Source organism: Aegilops tauschii, chromosome 4 (assembly GCF_002575655.3).
Source record: "Aegilops tauschii subsp. strangulata cultivar AL8/78 chromosome 4, Aet v6.0, whole genome shotgun sequence".
NCBI lineage: Eukaryota > Viridiplantae > Streptophyta > Magnoliopsida > Poales > Poaceae > Aegilops > Aegilops tauschii.
Genome location: NC_053038.3, coordinates 142,141,156 through 142,157,376, shown reverse-complemented (window position 1 = coordinate 142,157,376; position 16,221 = coordinate 142,141,156). Strand labels below are relative to the sequence as shown.

The window sequence follows — 16,221 nt, the reverse complement described above, 5'->3', positions numbered from 1 at the left end:
ACCTGTAGCTGCGGAATATCACCAATTACAGACTCGTCTAGGGACACCGTACTTGCTTCCGGATGTCCAAAGAGTTGTTTATAATAATTAGAGATATATGCCTTCAGGTTCTCATGCCCTATAATTGTCCCCTCGTCCTGTTCCAGCTGAATAATTTTCTTCTTCCTATGTTTGCCATTCGCAATCATATGGAAAAATTGTGTATTGTCACCCCTTGGACAACCTTAAGCACTTCGGCGCGCAGTGCCCATTTGAGCTCCTCTTCTCTAAGAAGCGCTCGAAGGATTAGCTCAGCTTCGGACTTAGAACTTTGCTCATTCACCGTAAGCAGGGTACTTTCTGCTTTTAAATCTAAAGCTTCAATTAAACTAGTAAGTCTCTCTTTTTCTTGTTTGTAAATCCCACTTTCGTTTCTGGACCAACCTAGCAAAAACTGTCTCAAATGACGTATCTTATTTTGCCATCTCTCAAGACTAGTGTTTCCACTAACCGGAATGGCCCATTCACGTGCGATGATCTCCAAGAAGTTTTCTTTCTCGAACCAACTAAGTTCGAAAGAGAAAGTATTCTTATTCGCAACGTGAGTGGCCTCGCCCGAGTCTACAAGCAATGGTGTATGATCTGAGATCACTCTTTGCATCGCATGAACCGACACCAAAGGATATTTTTGTTCCCATTCCACACTAGCAAGTACCCTATCCAACTTCTCATACGTTGGAATGGGCAACGAGTTGGCCCAAGTAAACTGTCTACCGGTGAGTTCAATTTTTCTTGAATTCAGACTCTCGATAATCATATTAAACATCACAGCCCACCGACTATCAAAATTGTCATTGTTCTTTTCATCTCTCCTCCGAATTATATTGAAGTCACCACCGACAAGGATCGGTAGAGTCTCATCTCCACAAATCCGCACCAAGTCTGCTAGGAAATCTGGTTTAAGTTCAGGTTGTGCTGCACCATACACCGCTATGAGAGACCATCGGAACCCATCCAATTTTGATCTCACCCGAAACTTAAGCGCAAAATCACCCCGAACCACGTTAAGGACCTCAAGTGTTTCACATCGAACTCCTAGTAAGATCCCACCAGATCTTCCTCTAGGAGGTAAGATGTGCCAATCAAAATCAATTCCTCCGGGAAGAGTTGCAAGGAATTGTGAGGTAAAATTATCACGTCGTGTTTCTAAAAGTGCAATAAAATCTAAATGTTGCTCCACTGTTGTTTCTGCCAAGAACCTTCGTTTAGCCAAGTCAGCTAGACCTCTGCTATTCCAAAAGATTCCTTTCATATGTCATCATGGAATTTTTTCTTAAGCTTAACTCGAGCGCTTCTACGAACTGCGGAGGTAGGATAAATCTTTCGTTTCCAGGGTCGCTTAGGCTTCTCCCCAGCACTCTCCGTACACGTATGTTCAACATAACATGAAACAGTGCCCTCCGTGACTAGAGGCTCTACCGTGTCCATACCCTCCGACCCCTCCTCATCCTCGGCGTCATCACTTGGCAAAAGATTATTGCAAATGTTTTCTAGGGCTACAATTCCTAGATTATTCATGTCATCCTCATTCATGGGTTTAACTGATGCAAGGTTCCTAATTATTTCAGAGGCCCGTTCTGCTTCTAAATCCAAAAGATCATTAACAGATTTCGCTACCTCTTTTTCATTTGAACCCAAAGTAATTCCTAAGTTGTTTGCCTTATCCATAATTTCATGCTCTAAAAAATGCATAATTGAACAACTTCTATCAAAAGACATACCTGTAGTTGCCTCGACATCTCGAAGCATGGCCGCCCTCTTCTATCAAAAGACATAGTTTCATCTCTTCCATGCGCCAAATGAAATAAAGAAAATGAATCCCAACAACACTAGCAATGCAGCGAAGCGCTTCCAACCCTTCTAGTATACAACAAAATGGTATAAAGAGCGAGAGGGACGCTGGAATGGTGATATGTTTTTCCTTTTCTGCGAATCACGCTTGGATTTTTTAGGATTTCAATTATTTCAATTTTTTCCTGAGGATTAACTTTGGATCAAGGAAATGATGGCACCCAAATTCCTACATAATGGATTCACATGCCTCAGTTTCATAGGAATTTGAACATCCACGCCAACCTTTTTCTAGACTCGATCGTGTGGGATCGAGGCATTTTATCTTTCTTTTCCCGTGTTCCTTCCAAACAATTATTCATGCAATTATTGTGTATTTTATTGTCTTCTTTTTTGCACTCTCAACTCTGGAGGATATGTGTTTTTTCTTCTGAGGAAAGATATGTCTGTTTTTTCTATTCCTATGTTCCACCATCATGTAATCCAGATACTCTCAATGGTGATATGCCCGAACTTTATGCGCATTACAAAATGTTGAAATGCTTTGTGTGGTTTGCGAGCGTCGAAGCCCATCTCTTATAAAAAATGGTGAGACTTAACAAAGTCTCAGTCAAGTGACATAAGATATTAAAAACATGTTTTTTTCATGAATCTTAGCGTAAGATCTCCTGAATATAGTAACAATCTCATAAAAAATACTACTCTTTATTTTGACAAACGGATGTAAGAAAGACTAAATAGACGCTGTATGTGCTCCCTTTGCGGTGGATTCCATGCAAAATTTGGTCCACGGGAGCCAGACTCAGGGTCAGGGGCAGTGATTGACTGATGCAGGCTTTCTCTCATGCATGTCTCGCAGCACAGCACAGCGCAGCAACGGCAGCGCACAGGTGAGGCCAATGGCTGTGAGCCTGTGGTACCACTGTGGTAATTAACCAGGCACCATGTGAAAAACAGATTGCAATGTTGGTTTGCCACCGAATTAAAAGCTACTCCTACTACATCTTTCCTGGCACTATCACCGTCTTTCTCTCTCTACAAGAAAGTGTTGACTCGACACACACGAGGCACACCTGAAGTCAATGGACACAAAAATCTGAAGAAGAGGAAGAAGAAAGAATCGGAGGGGCGCTGTAAAGTGTAAATAACATCTCTCATGCATGGTAAACAGTAAAGTGAATCAGCTTTTGCATCGGCCATGGCAGCCACACCGCAACCGTCTCCTGTAAAACTTTCCGCACAGGCACAGTTGCAAAGCAGGCAGGCAGGCAGGTCCCGCTCAGAGGCTTCCCCCCTCCCCCATCCTTCCCCCCTCTCTCTCACTCTCGCTCCGAGCGAGAGGTCTGTGTCACTGTCGCCGCCGCTCGCTCTGTGTCACTGGCCCTCCCTCCCTCCCTCCGGAGCTCTCTCCTCTTGCTCCGACCCAACAACAGGTAGGGGTTAACTTGTGTTTCTATCTGAATCCTCATTTCCCTCTTCTTACTTGTGCACGTGCCTGCCTGCTTCTTGGCTCCGCCAATGCCCGATGTTGCTTCTTGTTCTTGAGAGCCTCAAACAAATGCAAAGTTTTTCTGGCACAATACCTGAGAGGCGCTGTTTGCATAAAGTATTTTCTCTCCCCTGTTTTTGCATTGCTACTCTATTTGTTGGTTTCTCTTTGCCCAAGGCTCATGTCCTCCCCCCACCCCTGAATTTCCTGATGTCTTGCTGTTCTTTCCCGAGTTCCAATGACAATATCTTTTTCAGAAAAAGGAAAAATATTTGACTTCTTCCCGTATTTTTCACATGACGATTTTTTTCGTCCTTCTTAACTAATAGCCTACTCGGCTAACCCTAGCATTCCGTGTTTGCAGGTGAGAACAGTTTGCGCTAGTAGGGTTTCGCCGTTCCGTTTCTAAGGGAAACAAGTTGGAGCTCAAGACGCCGCAATGCCCAAGATGTTCGGTTTCTCTCGTCGCCGGATGAAGCTGGGGAGGTCAAATTTTGGTTCCCTTCTATCAGGATCCGCTCATAAATCTAAGCTCCCCTCTTCTTTACTGCCAGTTTTTTTTCTTTCTCTCTTAACTAGTACTCCTACTGGTTTCTTTATATATTTTTTATTTAGGTAATAATGGGCTGGTTTATTTACTGATTGAAAGGTGAATAAAACTGTTGCTTATTGATAATTTGGTGCGGCATACAAGAGTATATAAGAGGGTACGAACCGACTTGGGGTAGGGGTACAAAACTGACTTGGACTAGAAGTCGTATACCATAATGACTACTCTAACATCCCCCCGCAGTATCAATGGCAGGCTCGACGACGTTGAGACTGAAACAGATATCTTGAAACGGCTTAGTAGGCAGTGCCTTGGTGAAAATGTCAGCAAACTGAGCCGTAGAGGGAACATGAAGCACCCGAACCTGACCAAGAGCAACCTTTTCACGAACAAAATGAATATCAATCTCAATATGCTTTGTGCGTCGGTGTTGAACTGGATTGCTGGTCATGTAGACTGCTGATATGTTGTCACAGTAGACAATAGTGGCCTGCTCAATAGGCCTGTGTAGCTCGGAGAGTAACTGCCGAATCCAGATTGTATCTGCAACGGCATGTGCCACAGCGCGATACTCAGCCTCGGCCGACGAACGTGAGACTGTAACCTGTCTTTTCGAAGACCAAGAAATCAAATTGTTACCAAGAAAAACACAAAAACCGGAAGTGGACCTTCGAGTGTCAGGACAACCAGCCCAGTCTGCATCAGAGTATGCGGTAAGCGAGTTTGGAGAAGAATTATTGAGGTGGAGACCATGATTGAGAGTTCCTTTTAAATACCGAAGAATGCGTTTAACATGATTATAGTGAGGAACCCGGGGATCATGCATATAGAGACATGCTTGTTGAACAGCAAAAGAGATTTCAGGACGAGTAATGGTGAGATATTGGAGAGCACCTGTTAGGCTACGATAGAGAGTAGGATCGGAAAAGGGTTCACCGGTAGCCGAAAGTTTAAAACTAGTATCGACAGAAGTGCGAGATGATTGGCAGTCAAGCATACCAGCACGATTAAGAAGATCAAGAATATACTGGCGTTGGGAAAGAAAAAGGCTGGAGGAATCTCGAACAACAGCAATGCCTAAGAAATGATGGAGTCCTAGGTCAGTCATAGAAAATTCAGATCTAAGAAGAGAGACAATATGATCTAAGAACTTTTGAGAGGAGGCGGTAAGAATGATATCATCTACATAGAGAAGTAAATAGGCAGTGTCAGAAGTTTGATGATACACAAAAAGAGAGGTGCCGGAGAGAGATGGAGTGAAGCCTATTGTTTGAATGAAGGAGGAGAAGCGTTGAAACCAAGCTCGTGGGGCCTGTTTAAGACCGTAGAGAGATTTCTGAAGAAGACATACATGAGTTGGAAAGGATGGATTTTCAAAACCCAGAGGTTGCTGGCAGTAGACAGTTTCTTGAAGGGAACCATGGAGGAAAGCATTTTTAACATCAAGTTGGTGAATGGGCCATGAAGAGGAGACAACAACACTAAGAACGGTGCGAATGGTGCTAGGTTTAACAACAGGAGAGAAGGTTTCTTCGTAATCAATTCCTTGTTGCTGAGAAAAGCCACGACAAACCCACCTGGCTTTATATTGTGAGAGGCTCCCATCGGAGTGGAACTTTTGGCGAAAAATCCATTTGCCAGAAACAATATTTGTATTGGGAGGACGAGGAACAAGTTGCCAGGTGTTGTTTTGAAGTAAAGCATTATATTCTTCTTGCATGGCAGCGGCCCAATTGGGATCAAGTAGAGCAGTTTTGTAATTCTTTGGAAGAGAAGTGAGAGATACGGAGGTATGAAGGTTTAGGCGGTCTTGGGGTTGATGAAATCCTGATTTGGCCCTAGTACGCATGCGATGATAATTAATCGGGGCTGCTGTAGGAATAGCACGAGGGGGTAAGGTGGGTATTGGTGAGTCCGGCGCAGCGGAAGAGTCGGACGAAGGAGTAGGGCTGGGTGGTGGAGTGGGAGCAGGGCTGGGTGGTGGAGTGGGAGTAGGGGCCGGGGGTGTTGGGGAGGGAGCAGGGGTCGGGGGTGTTGGGGACGTCTTGGGTGGGGTGAGTGTATGGTTGGGATTGGCTATGATGGGTGTTAATGGTGGTGGTGATAAGTTGTGTTCGGCAGGTAGGGGAGTATATAGTTGGAAAGGACGGGGAGAGGGGGTGTTCGTGGAGCTAGGGGTGTTGGATGGTGTAGTAGTGCGTTGTGAGAAAGGAAAAATGTGCTCAGTAAACGTGACATGACGAGAGACATGAACGTGTCCGGTGTGAAGGTCGAGACAGCGATAGCCTTTGTGCTCGTCAGAGAAGCCGAGAAAAGCACATGGGATAGAGCGTGGTGACAATTTATTTGCAGAAGTGGCGTAGGCATTGGGAAAACAGAGACAGCCGAAAACACGAACCGCGGAGTAGTCGGGGTGAGAAAGAAAGAGGGAATAATAGGGAGTAGTGTTGGGTTTAGTTTTAGAAGGTCGAATATTTAGAAGGAAGGTGGCCATGTGTAGGGCTTCAGCCCAAAACTTGGGAGGCATAGATGATTGAATGAGGAGAGTGCGAACTATATCATTGAGGGTGCGAAGAGAGCGTTCTGCTTTACCATTTTGAGGGGAGGTGTAGGGACATGAGAACCTAAGCAGGATGCCATATTGTAAGAAGAAAGTACGATTTTTAATGTTATCAAACTCGCGACCATTGTCACATTGGATAAAGCGAATTGGGAGGAAGAAGTGAACAGACACATAGCGTTGAAAATTAAGGAAAAGAGAATGGACCTCGGATTTGTTGCGTAGAGGAAACGTCCAGACAAAGTGGGTGAAATCATCTAGGATAACAAGGTAGTATTTAAAACCCGAAACACTTGCAATGGGAGAGGTCCATAAATCACAATGTATTAATTCAAAGGGATAAGTGCTACAAGAACTAGAGGAACTAAAGGGAAGACGCACATGTTTGCCTAATTGACAAGACTCGCAAAACCCAGAATTATGAGTCCCTATTACATGGTATGGTAAATTCACTAAGCATAGAAGCTAAGATGGCGGGGTTGGGATGGCCCAAGCGACGATGCCAGAGATCGACGGAGGCCGGCATGGATGTTGGAGGGGTGGCGGCAGGAACTCCATTAAGAGAATAAAGATCACCGGAGCTATTGAAGCGAGCGATCTCGGCCTTGGTCAGGTAATCCTTCACAGATAAACCAAAAGGGTCAAATTTAGCCGAAACTAGATTGTCGCAAGTAAATTGGCGAACAGAGATAAGATTTTTAATGAGGGCGGGTGCAACTAGAACATCGCGAAGTAAAAGAGGTTTGGTGGAAGAGGGAAGTTGAGCCTGGCCAACACAATATATAGGAATAGATGATCCATCTCCAAGGATAATGGAAGGGAAAGGAGATTCAGTGCAAGAAGATAACCAATTACTAGATGCAGACATATGACTAGAGGCCCCTGAATCAAAGATCCAATCCGTACCTGGGTTTCCTTGTGCAACAAAGTTATTCATGGCCTGGAGAAAGGCAGCTTGATCCCAGCTCGGCGTCGCAGGTGAGGGTGGCGTCGGAAGCAGTGCCGGCGGATACGATGGTGAAGGCAGTAGGGCCGGCTGGGGAGTGTAGTAGGCATTGGTCGGCTGTGGTGGGGGTGGCGTCGGGAGCAGGGCCGGCTGAGGTGTGTAGTAGGCGCCGCCGTCGGTGGTGTAATGACCATAAGGAGCATACGTCGGGGCGGCGTGATAGGCATTGGCCGGCTGTCAGGGGTTGAGAACCCTGGGAGCACCAGTAGGCGGCCGAAGGCCGGGTTGCCAGGCACCTGAGTATGCCGGCGGAGCACCGAGGGTGGACGGAGCGGACCAGGGCATGGGCCATGCTTGAACAAGCCCCGTCCAAGGATCATGAGGAGGCCGCCATGCAACCGCAGATGGAGCACTGGTGGGTGGTGCAGAACTCGGTGCTGGTGATGTCGTAGGCGGAACCGAACGAGTCGACGGCGGCCTGTAGATAGGGTTTTTGCCGCGGTAGTTCGGACTAGGACGCCAGCCTGGGGGCGGTTGAACAGATGACGATGCGGACGGCCCAGCGGCAGGAGCTAGCATGGAAGGCGGCGCTGGTGTAGACGACAGAGGAGGACGAGCCGCAGCATGAAAGACCTTGGGGCGAGAGTCCTTGCGAGCTTGTGTTTCCGCCGCGAGTTGTAGCAAGGAACGAACTTCAGTGAAGGTAGGAGGGGGCCGTATCATCGGTATGAACGAGGCTTGCTTGTCAAAGTCTTCGCTGAGGCCGACGACGACGATATTGATTAGCTGTGAGTCGCTAACTGTATCGCCGAGTTCGCGGAGCTCATCACCAATGGTCTTAACGCGCTGGCAGAACAGGTTCACCGGGGCGTCTCCTTGCACCATATTGCGAAGCTCGGTGTGGAGAGCGTTTTTCCGAGCATCGGTGTTGCTTTGGAAGAGCTGACGGAGGGAGTGCCAGATGTTGACAGCGGTGGCGTCGTCGTGATCGAGCATGTTGAAGATCTCGGTGGTGATGCGGGTGTAGAACCACTGGACGATCGCGAGATCGTCTTTCAACCATTGCGGATCGTCGGGGCGGGGAAGACAGTTGGCGGCGACATGCGAGCGCATGTTGCAGCGGCCGAGGTGGAGATCGAAGAGATGTCTCCAATGGTAGTAGTTGTGGGCGGCGAGATCAAGAACTATGGGGATGTAGGGGCTGACGTCGGAGATTGTGTCAGCAAGAGATATTGGTGCGGCGAGGATGGGTGCAGGGTAGTTTTGTGGAGTTATGGTGAGGGTCGAGAGAGAAGCGGCCGCGGCGTTGGCAGCCTTGGCGATGAGTGCGGCCCGGCGCTCGAAGTAGCCGGGCGGCGGCGGCGGCGGTGGCGTTGGCGGAGCCATACCCTAAACCCTGGGACCGGTATCTGATACCATGAAAGGTGAATAAAACTGTTGCTTATTGATGATTTGGTGCGGCATACAAGAGTATATAAGAGGGTACGAACCGACTTAGGGTAGGGGTACAAAACTGACTTGGACTAGAAGTCGTATACCATAATGACTACTCTAACACTGATATCTATTTGTCATAGATATCCTTTTAGGAGAGATCTTAGTTAGATTTGCTGATTCTATGGTTAGTCGCCTGAGCATTTAGACGATTTTCAGGAAGGAGAACTAATATATCCTTTTTGTGTGATTTTTTTTCCCTGAAAAGGGGAGTACCCTGGCCTCTGCATCATATGATGCACAAAGGACATAGCCTTTTCATAAATGTGAATCAAGTTCAAGTCACCGAGTACTCGACATACATTTTCCTGTGATCTTTGGTCAAGTGATTTTAGTTTCTGTGAGCTGTAGACATCTGGGTTCGTTCTTGTAACCTAGCCTTGCTTGACCATCTTAGCCTTCCTCTTCATATATAAGATTCCTGTTTCTCAGGAGAGAAGATTGAAATGTGATGAAACCGAACCATTTACTCCCCATCTCCATTTTCCTAATTTGATGCTTCTTTGCACTCTTAGCTCTCACCTTTTCCATGGTCTTGTGATTTCTACAGGTTGAAGGGTCATCTGCATGATCCTTTCCATGCCCCCCGGAGTCCTGCCCATCCCACCAAGCGGTCCAGTCACCTCACTGTGAGTGTGAGCTATTCTTGTTCACTTACTTCACTTGTTGTTTCTGACTCACCTGTATTTCGATTGTGTTTAAATGGTTATTTGTTCAGGGAGAAGAACCAGTGGCTACGTCAGTGAGTGGCCGTCCTGACGACCTTGCTTGGCGTTGCTCCTCTGATACTTTTGACCTCAATGGCCGTGCATTTGAAAACTCAGAGAACTGGGCAGTATTGTCAACGGACGGGGATAAACCGAGTCCTCGTTTTGATGTAATTAACCATCTTATTGATGTTTTGAAGTGTATAGGAAGTTGTGATGTTTTCATCATTATCGGTTTCTATACTGAAGCCTTTATAACACATTCATCTTGTTACCATTTCAAACAGCATGCAGCAGCCATGGTAGGGAGCAAAATGATTGTCTTCGGTGGAGATTCCGGTAATCATTTGCTGGATGATACAAAGGTATTGATGTTGTTTTTCTAGACGAGCCTATCTGTCATGGCCTTATGTCAGTTTTGAGCTAACTTCGTGATATCATCTTTATATACACTTCAGATATTAAGCTTAGACAAGCTTACATGGGATTCTGTGGCTTCTAAAGTTCGTGTATCACCAGCTGGACGTCGTGCGCAGTTTCGACCATGCAAAGGACATTGCCTGGTATACTTCTTGGAGCTCATTGTTCTTTTACTACTCTGGTCTTTTTCTTCAATTTCTCATATGATATCCTTAGACTAGTAGTGCATTTCAGGGTTGTCATTTGGTGCATGCTTGGGTTATAGTCCCTTATCTTTAATAAATCTACTGGAAGTTATACTCTGGTAGTCTCTCCTTGGTGAATAATAAACCAAGGAATGATTTGTAAAAAAATGTAGGTAAAGAATGGTGATTTTTGAGAAAATAAAGAATGATGATTGTTGAAGTTCAAGAATCAACTTTCGAGTAGGGGTATCCTTAGCGATGTGGTTAAATATTAGTAGGCGGGGGTGGGTACCGCGGACTTGACAAAGTGACACAACGATGTTTTTTAAATAGGTTCAGTCGCCTCGTGGGAGGGCGACCTACGTCCTATGGAAGGGTCGTCGAGAGTGGTGCCTACGCATGGAACACTTAGTGTGGCCCGACTAGTCCGGGACTTTGAAGGTCCCTTGGACTCCGAATCTCGACCTTCCTAACTCTTCTGAGAGAGCTACTAGGGGAGAGTGACCCTCCTTTTGAGTTTATTCATGTGGGAGTAAGTGATTTACATGCCCATGGGGGGCCTTATATAGCCTAGGGGTCATTGACAAAGGGTACCCTTGAAGTGAGGAGTTAGGAGCGTAGAACTACGGAATTTTCCGTTCTTTGGCCCATGTACCTCTAGTTGGGCTAGGAGGTGGGTTGTGGCTGATTAAGGGAGAAGCTCTACACTATTCTTGGGCTTCCTTGCTTGGGCTTCTTCCTTTGACTTGTTGACCACGAAGCCTTGCTTGGACTTATTCTTTGTTCCTTTGCCTTCAACTTTGACTCATTCTTTTATGTGGTCAGCTGGGGTTGCTGCCAGCCCACCCGAGTTCGAGTCCCGGCTCGGACGCACGGTGCTCGCAGAGTTTCTCCTATTAAAAAAACCAGCGAGGGTTAGCCCTTGGGTTGGTCTTGTTTTTTTTAAACTTTGACTCATTCTTTTATGTGGTCTTCTTCCTTTGACTTTGTTGACCATGAAGCTTGGCTTGGACTTTCGTTGACTAGGGTGTCTTGCTTGAACCCATGGGGGATAGTTTGGACTATTGTTGACTGCTTTGACTGGTGTTGACTGTCCTTGACTTTTGTTGACTACCTATGTGGTGGGCCATGTAGGATAGGGGTGGGACCTCAAGTAGAGCCGAAGTCATTACTACAACAATGATTAGCACTTCTCGTTTCTCATTTTGTCTTCAATTGCAACTCTGCAGCCCTTAATACCACATTGCATGCATATAATGCCTGCTTGCCCAATTGGTAGCATTTAGGGGTTAACACTACACCTCTAGGTGAAATGAGTACAAAAGCCCAAAGTGAGGTGCTACACATGCATGCCCAGAGTTCCAGAGGTGGGCTGCGCTTTGAGTGAATTTTGTTACATTCGTCATGGTTTTCTTTTGAATCTTAGGTTCCATGGGGCAAGACTGTCATTCTTGTCGGAGGGAAAAGCGAGCCATCTTCTGACCGGATATCAGGTTTGACTGTCCTACTTAATTCTGAAAATCCCATGTATTTCTTTTAGTTATCTGATTTAATGTTAAACTTTCAGCAGAAATAATTTGGACCTTATCATTTATTTTACTGCAGTATGGACATTCAATACGGAAACCGAGATCTGGTCGCATATGGAAGCGAAGGGCGACATTCCGGTACATATTCGAACATTGATTTATATAATGCTCAAATGTTCATTGCAAAATGAGAGAAGTTTTTTCCTCAATTGATAATTTCAGGTGGCTCGAAGTGGTCATACAGTGACTAGAGCAGGCCCTGTTTTAATTCTTTTTGGGGGCGAGGATACCAAAGGGAAGAAACTACATGACCTTCATATGTTTGATCTGAAGTCCTTAACATGGCTTCCTTTGAACTATAAGTGAGTCATTCTTTTCTAAAACTAAGAAGTGTTATGTCAATAAACAAATGAAACAAAAAAGAAGCCAAGTAAGAATGTTTTTTCAATTACACTTGGTTTGTCCATAGTTATTTGCAGAGCCAATACATAAAATTTAATTAACACTCAATGCATAGAACCTTCTTGATGCTTCTCTTGATTTGATGTGCTATTTTCTGCTACTAAGCCAAGTTCATGTTTTAGAGGTGCTGGACCTTCTCCAAGATCCAATCATGTTGCTGCACTTTACGATGATAGAATTCTTTTGATTTTTGGAGGCCAATCAAAATCCAAGACCTTGAATGATGTCCACGCTCTAGATTTTGAAACAGTATGTTCGATCAGGTTTCTGCAAAAAAAAAAAAAATCTTGTTGATCTCCTACTGAAAGAATCATTCTTCTTGTTAGATGGTATGGTCAAGAATGAGAACACATGGTCATCATCCATCACCTCGGGCAGGTTGCTGTGGAGCTCTCTGTGGGACGAAATGGTATATAGCAGGGGGTGGAAGCAAGAAAAGGCGTAAGTTTGTAATGTGATGCTCTCATTCATACAATTGTATATAATATGCCATATGAGTGGTTCAGTTTCATTTCTAACCCTTAACCAGAAGTGTGTTCATTTCTTAAAAGAGTTGCTTCATTTGAACCATGGCTTCTGGTCATTTTCTAACAAGTCTTCTCGGTCTCTATCAGGTCATCCGGAAACTTGGGTCTTTGATGTCCTAGAATCCAAGTGGTCTGTTTGTGTAGTACCTCCTAGTTCCTCCATCACTACCAAGAAAGTAAGTGCAAGTCATCCTTGATGGATTCCAAGTGATCTTGGAAGGCATGTATTGTATCATATTCAACCTTCCTAAAATGTACAGAATGCAAAGTTTAGGATTGTATAAAGTTGTACTCTCCTATGTAATCCTATTGTACCATATTTTTTTCGAAATGGAGGCAATTTTTTTTGCCTCATCCATTAATTAAGGAGTTAGACAAGGTTTTAACTAGAAGACTAGAGTCGAATACGCCCCCCTTACTAGAAAAATAAAGATCATCGTAGTTGTTTCCTATGTAATCCATGCTGAAGTAGAGCAGAAACAACACTCTCCGAAAGCAAATCCTATTCAAATCCCTGTTATTCCAGTGCTGCCATTTTTCTAGTTGCTGAACAATTGAAGATACAACTCGTGCAGGGTTTCAGCATGGTTCCTTTGTACTACAGGGATAAGATTGTTCTTGTTTCATTTGGAGGAAACAAAAAGGAGCCATCTGATAAGGTGAAAAACTAACCTTTTTAAGTAAAAGAATAGCCAGTTTTAGCATCAGGAGTTTTGGACTTCATTTTCTTGTTCTTTCGTTGCAAGGGGATTTTCTGATATTTGCTTCAAAATGTAGTTCTGTTTTTTTATTTCATATTTTGCTTAGAAAACACTTGAACTGTTTCTTGATCAAGCTACTATTGCTGAATTCAGATTATTTTGTGTTTTCGAAGGTCGAAGTACTAGTGGTGCTGCAAAATGAACATTGTTTCAGTTGGCGGTCTGCCCCTGATGCAGAACCCTTAATGTATGAGGACTCTTCTCCTAGCTCAAAGGAACTCGCCGATCACCTCAACAACTGTGATCCTTTGTACTCTAACTCTGTAGCAAGGCATAGTCTCGCGACAACAGTGGAAAGCTCATCTGGGAGGAAATCGCTCCCTGATTCACTCCTACATAACTCGAAGGTGGGCGGCTCATCACTCCGCAGGCAGTTCCGTCAGGAGGAGGAATGCAGCCTGGCCCAAAAACTGCAGAAGCCTATCGACGATGACAAGTACAAGGATGTTGACGATTGTTCTGAGCTACCATCCTTCGCAAACCAAAAGCAGCGGAGTGACACATATCATTCTCCAGATGCGGATGCTAAAACGAAGAGGGTGGGCAGAAGTTCGTCTGACATTAACCATCAGCATGATACAAAAATCGCAAACCTGGTCAGGAGAAACATGGCGTTGGAAGAGCAACTTTCCGCTGCAATGGCGAGCAAAGATGAAGCAGAAAAGAACTTATCTCTGGTCATTGACACGAAGGAAGAGCTAGAGAGGAGGCTAGCTGAGAGAGACAGGGAAGTTGTGGCGCTGAAGGAGAAAGTGGGAGGATTAGAACAGGCACACGAAGATTCGAACAACGCCTCAAACACTGTCCATGCTGATAACGTGCGGCTCGAGCGTGAAGTGGCGTTCTTGAAGGCAGTCATGGATGAAACTCAGAAGGCAAAAAATAATAATATCCCTGTGATCTCTAATTGTACCAGTGTTTATGCAGTTGTACTGACTATTTTACCCCCTAAACAGGAGTTGCACTCGACCCGCGGAGTTCTAGCAGGAGAGCGCGCGAGGGCATTCCAGCTCCAGGTATAATGGCAGCGTTGAACAATCAGGTTCTTTCCTGATTGGTAGATACAGAGGGACTGCCAATAGCAGTTTCCATTTTTTCATGATTTGCCATGCTGATATCCAGTTTTACTTACATTTGCATCTGTGATATTTGCTTTGCCAGGTTGAAGTGTTTCATCTGAAGCAAAGGCTGCAATCAATGGATGGACGGTCACCTACACAAAGAAAACCTCAGAATCTCTAGGTTCCAGAGGTCAAATCTCAAATGTGGATGACGATGCGAATACCTTGCATCCTGATGTAAACTAACTGTTACCATGCCTATTTTTCCGTCAAAACATCAGGGGCGTGTTTGGTTGGTTACCATGCTTCGCCACACCTGGGTTGTGTGAATTCGCATCTTTTGTGGCGACCAAACTGGGCAAAGTGCGGTAATGAACCAAACATGCCTCAGGTATGCATATGTTCTGATCCATCGTAGGGAGGATTGTGTGCTAGATACTAAGGTTGTGAGATGTGGATTGATTTGCAACTGTCTGATCTAGTAATGTGCATATCCTTGTTTTTGAAACTTCTCTTGAGAGAGCGTGAAACTCTCTCTTTTCATTTTGTACTCCCTCCGTCCGGAAATACTTGTGATAAAAATGGATAAAAGGAGATGTATCTAGACGTATTTTAGTTCTAGATACATCCCTTTTATCCATTTTGATGACAAGTATTTTCGGACGGAGGGAGTAGTAATTTGCCCGTGTGTTCGACGGTAAAAATAACATGTTTATGACCCATGTAGTGCAAATTTGTGGCGACCTGGTCCCGGATAAGGAACATGAATCTCTCTATTTTCTGTTCTAGTCCCTGGATCAATAGCTGGCGTGCACAATTCATGATCAAATACCAAGATACATCACGTCATAATATTGCATTGCAGTCATAGTATTACATCGTAGATTCAGTCTCTTTAGAATAGATATCAGCTCGAATGCACCGATACGGATACGGGTATCAGTATCGGGCCAATACGGATGCGTAAATTCGTCATTTTGAAAAAGTGCCAATAAGGATACGTTTTACTAATTATTTATTTTTCAAAAAAAGGGATTCGGAATGTGAACTGTGACCTTATTACATGCATGGATTCCATGGTTCCCTGTCTTCTTTAGCAAAAGAGCAGAAACTTTAGAGTAGCTACTCAAAGCTTCATGACCACAGTAGTTGCATTTCCATTTAGTGTTGCCCCCTCCAGGTGATTTCTCTATGATTTGAACATGGCTCCACAATGGTGCCCTTAGATTTGTAGGTACAGTAGGAGGTTCAGCAGGAGGAGCCATCTGTAGGATATGAGAAAAATGAGATCTTCACAGATCAGAGGAGAAAGAAGAGGGGATGAGCATGGCTGGGCAGGAGAAAAGGAGAAGAGAAGTGTACATACCTGCTTGCTGCGTGACAGGAGGAGTTGGTGAGGAGTAGCAGCTCGTTGCCGGCTAGCCGCCGCTGCAGCCGGCCCTAGGTGAGTAGTTGCTAGGTACGCAGCCACCAGCCGCTGCCTGGTGTGAGCTCGGGAGGGAGGAAAGAAAACTGGGAGGTTAAGGATGGGGGCATTGGGGTACTAGGGTTGCTATCTGCCTTTTAACTAGGGTGAGTGGTCTCTTAGATGGGCTAGGCCGTATCCAAAATGAACTGAAAAGTATCCTTGAAGTATCTAAATTGTTTCAAATCATTTATTCACGAATACTCCTTGGATACGTATCGGGGATGTATCGAGG

At 45.0% G+C, this 16,221-nt stretch overlaps 1 protein-coding gene across 2 annotated transcripts; it reads left to right on the top strand.

Moving 5' to 3' along the window:
• The first annotated feature begins 2,952 nt into the window (after positions 1–2,952).
• On the top strand, positions 2,953–15,029 carry LOC109778282 (acyl-CoA-binding domain-containing protein 5). 2 transcript variants are annotated; one of them, XM_020336831.4, is made up of 16 exons: positions 2,953–3,263; positions 3,684–3,805; positions 9,420–9,498; positions 9,588–9,746; positions 9,864–9,941; positions 10,035–10,139; positions 11,608–11,674; positions 11,787–11,848; positions 11,933–12,072; positions 12,295–12,421; positions 12,499–12,613; positions 12,787–12,875; positions 13,275–13,358; positions 13,574–14,335; positions 14,417–14,476; positions 14,622–15,029. In XM_020336831.4, exons 2-16 carry the CDS (start codon positions 3,759–3,761, stop codon positions 14,700–14,702), a joined length of 2,055 nt encoding a protein of 684 aa, XP_020192420.1. In that variant the 5' UTR covers positions 2,953–3,263; positions 3,684–3,758; the 3' UTR covers positions 14,703–15,029. The 2 variants fall into 2 exon arrangements, with proteins under 2 accessions (XP_020192420.1, XP_073352539.1); XM_073496438.1 differs by lacking the exon at positions 2,953–3,263 and adding an exon at positions 3,303–3,436.
• The last annotated feature ends 1,192 nt before the right edge of the window (positions 15,030–16,221 follow it).

Bases quoted from the DNA above. Each gene is read 5' to 3' on its own strand.
- LOC109778282 (XM_020336831.4), top strand. From the start codon at position 3,759: ATGCCCAAGATGTTCGGTTTCTCTCGTCGCCGGATGAAGCTGGGGAG. The intron at 9,942-10,034 runs GTATTGATGTTG...TATACACTTCAG, and splicing joins ATTTGCTGGATGATACAAAG to ATATTAAGCTTAGACAAGCT. The intron at 13,359-13,573 runs GTGAAAAACTAA...GTGTTTTCGAAG, and splicing joins AAAAGGAGCCATCTGATAAG to GTCGAAGTACTAGTGGTGCT.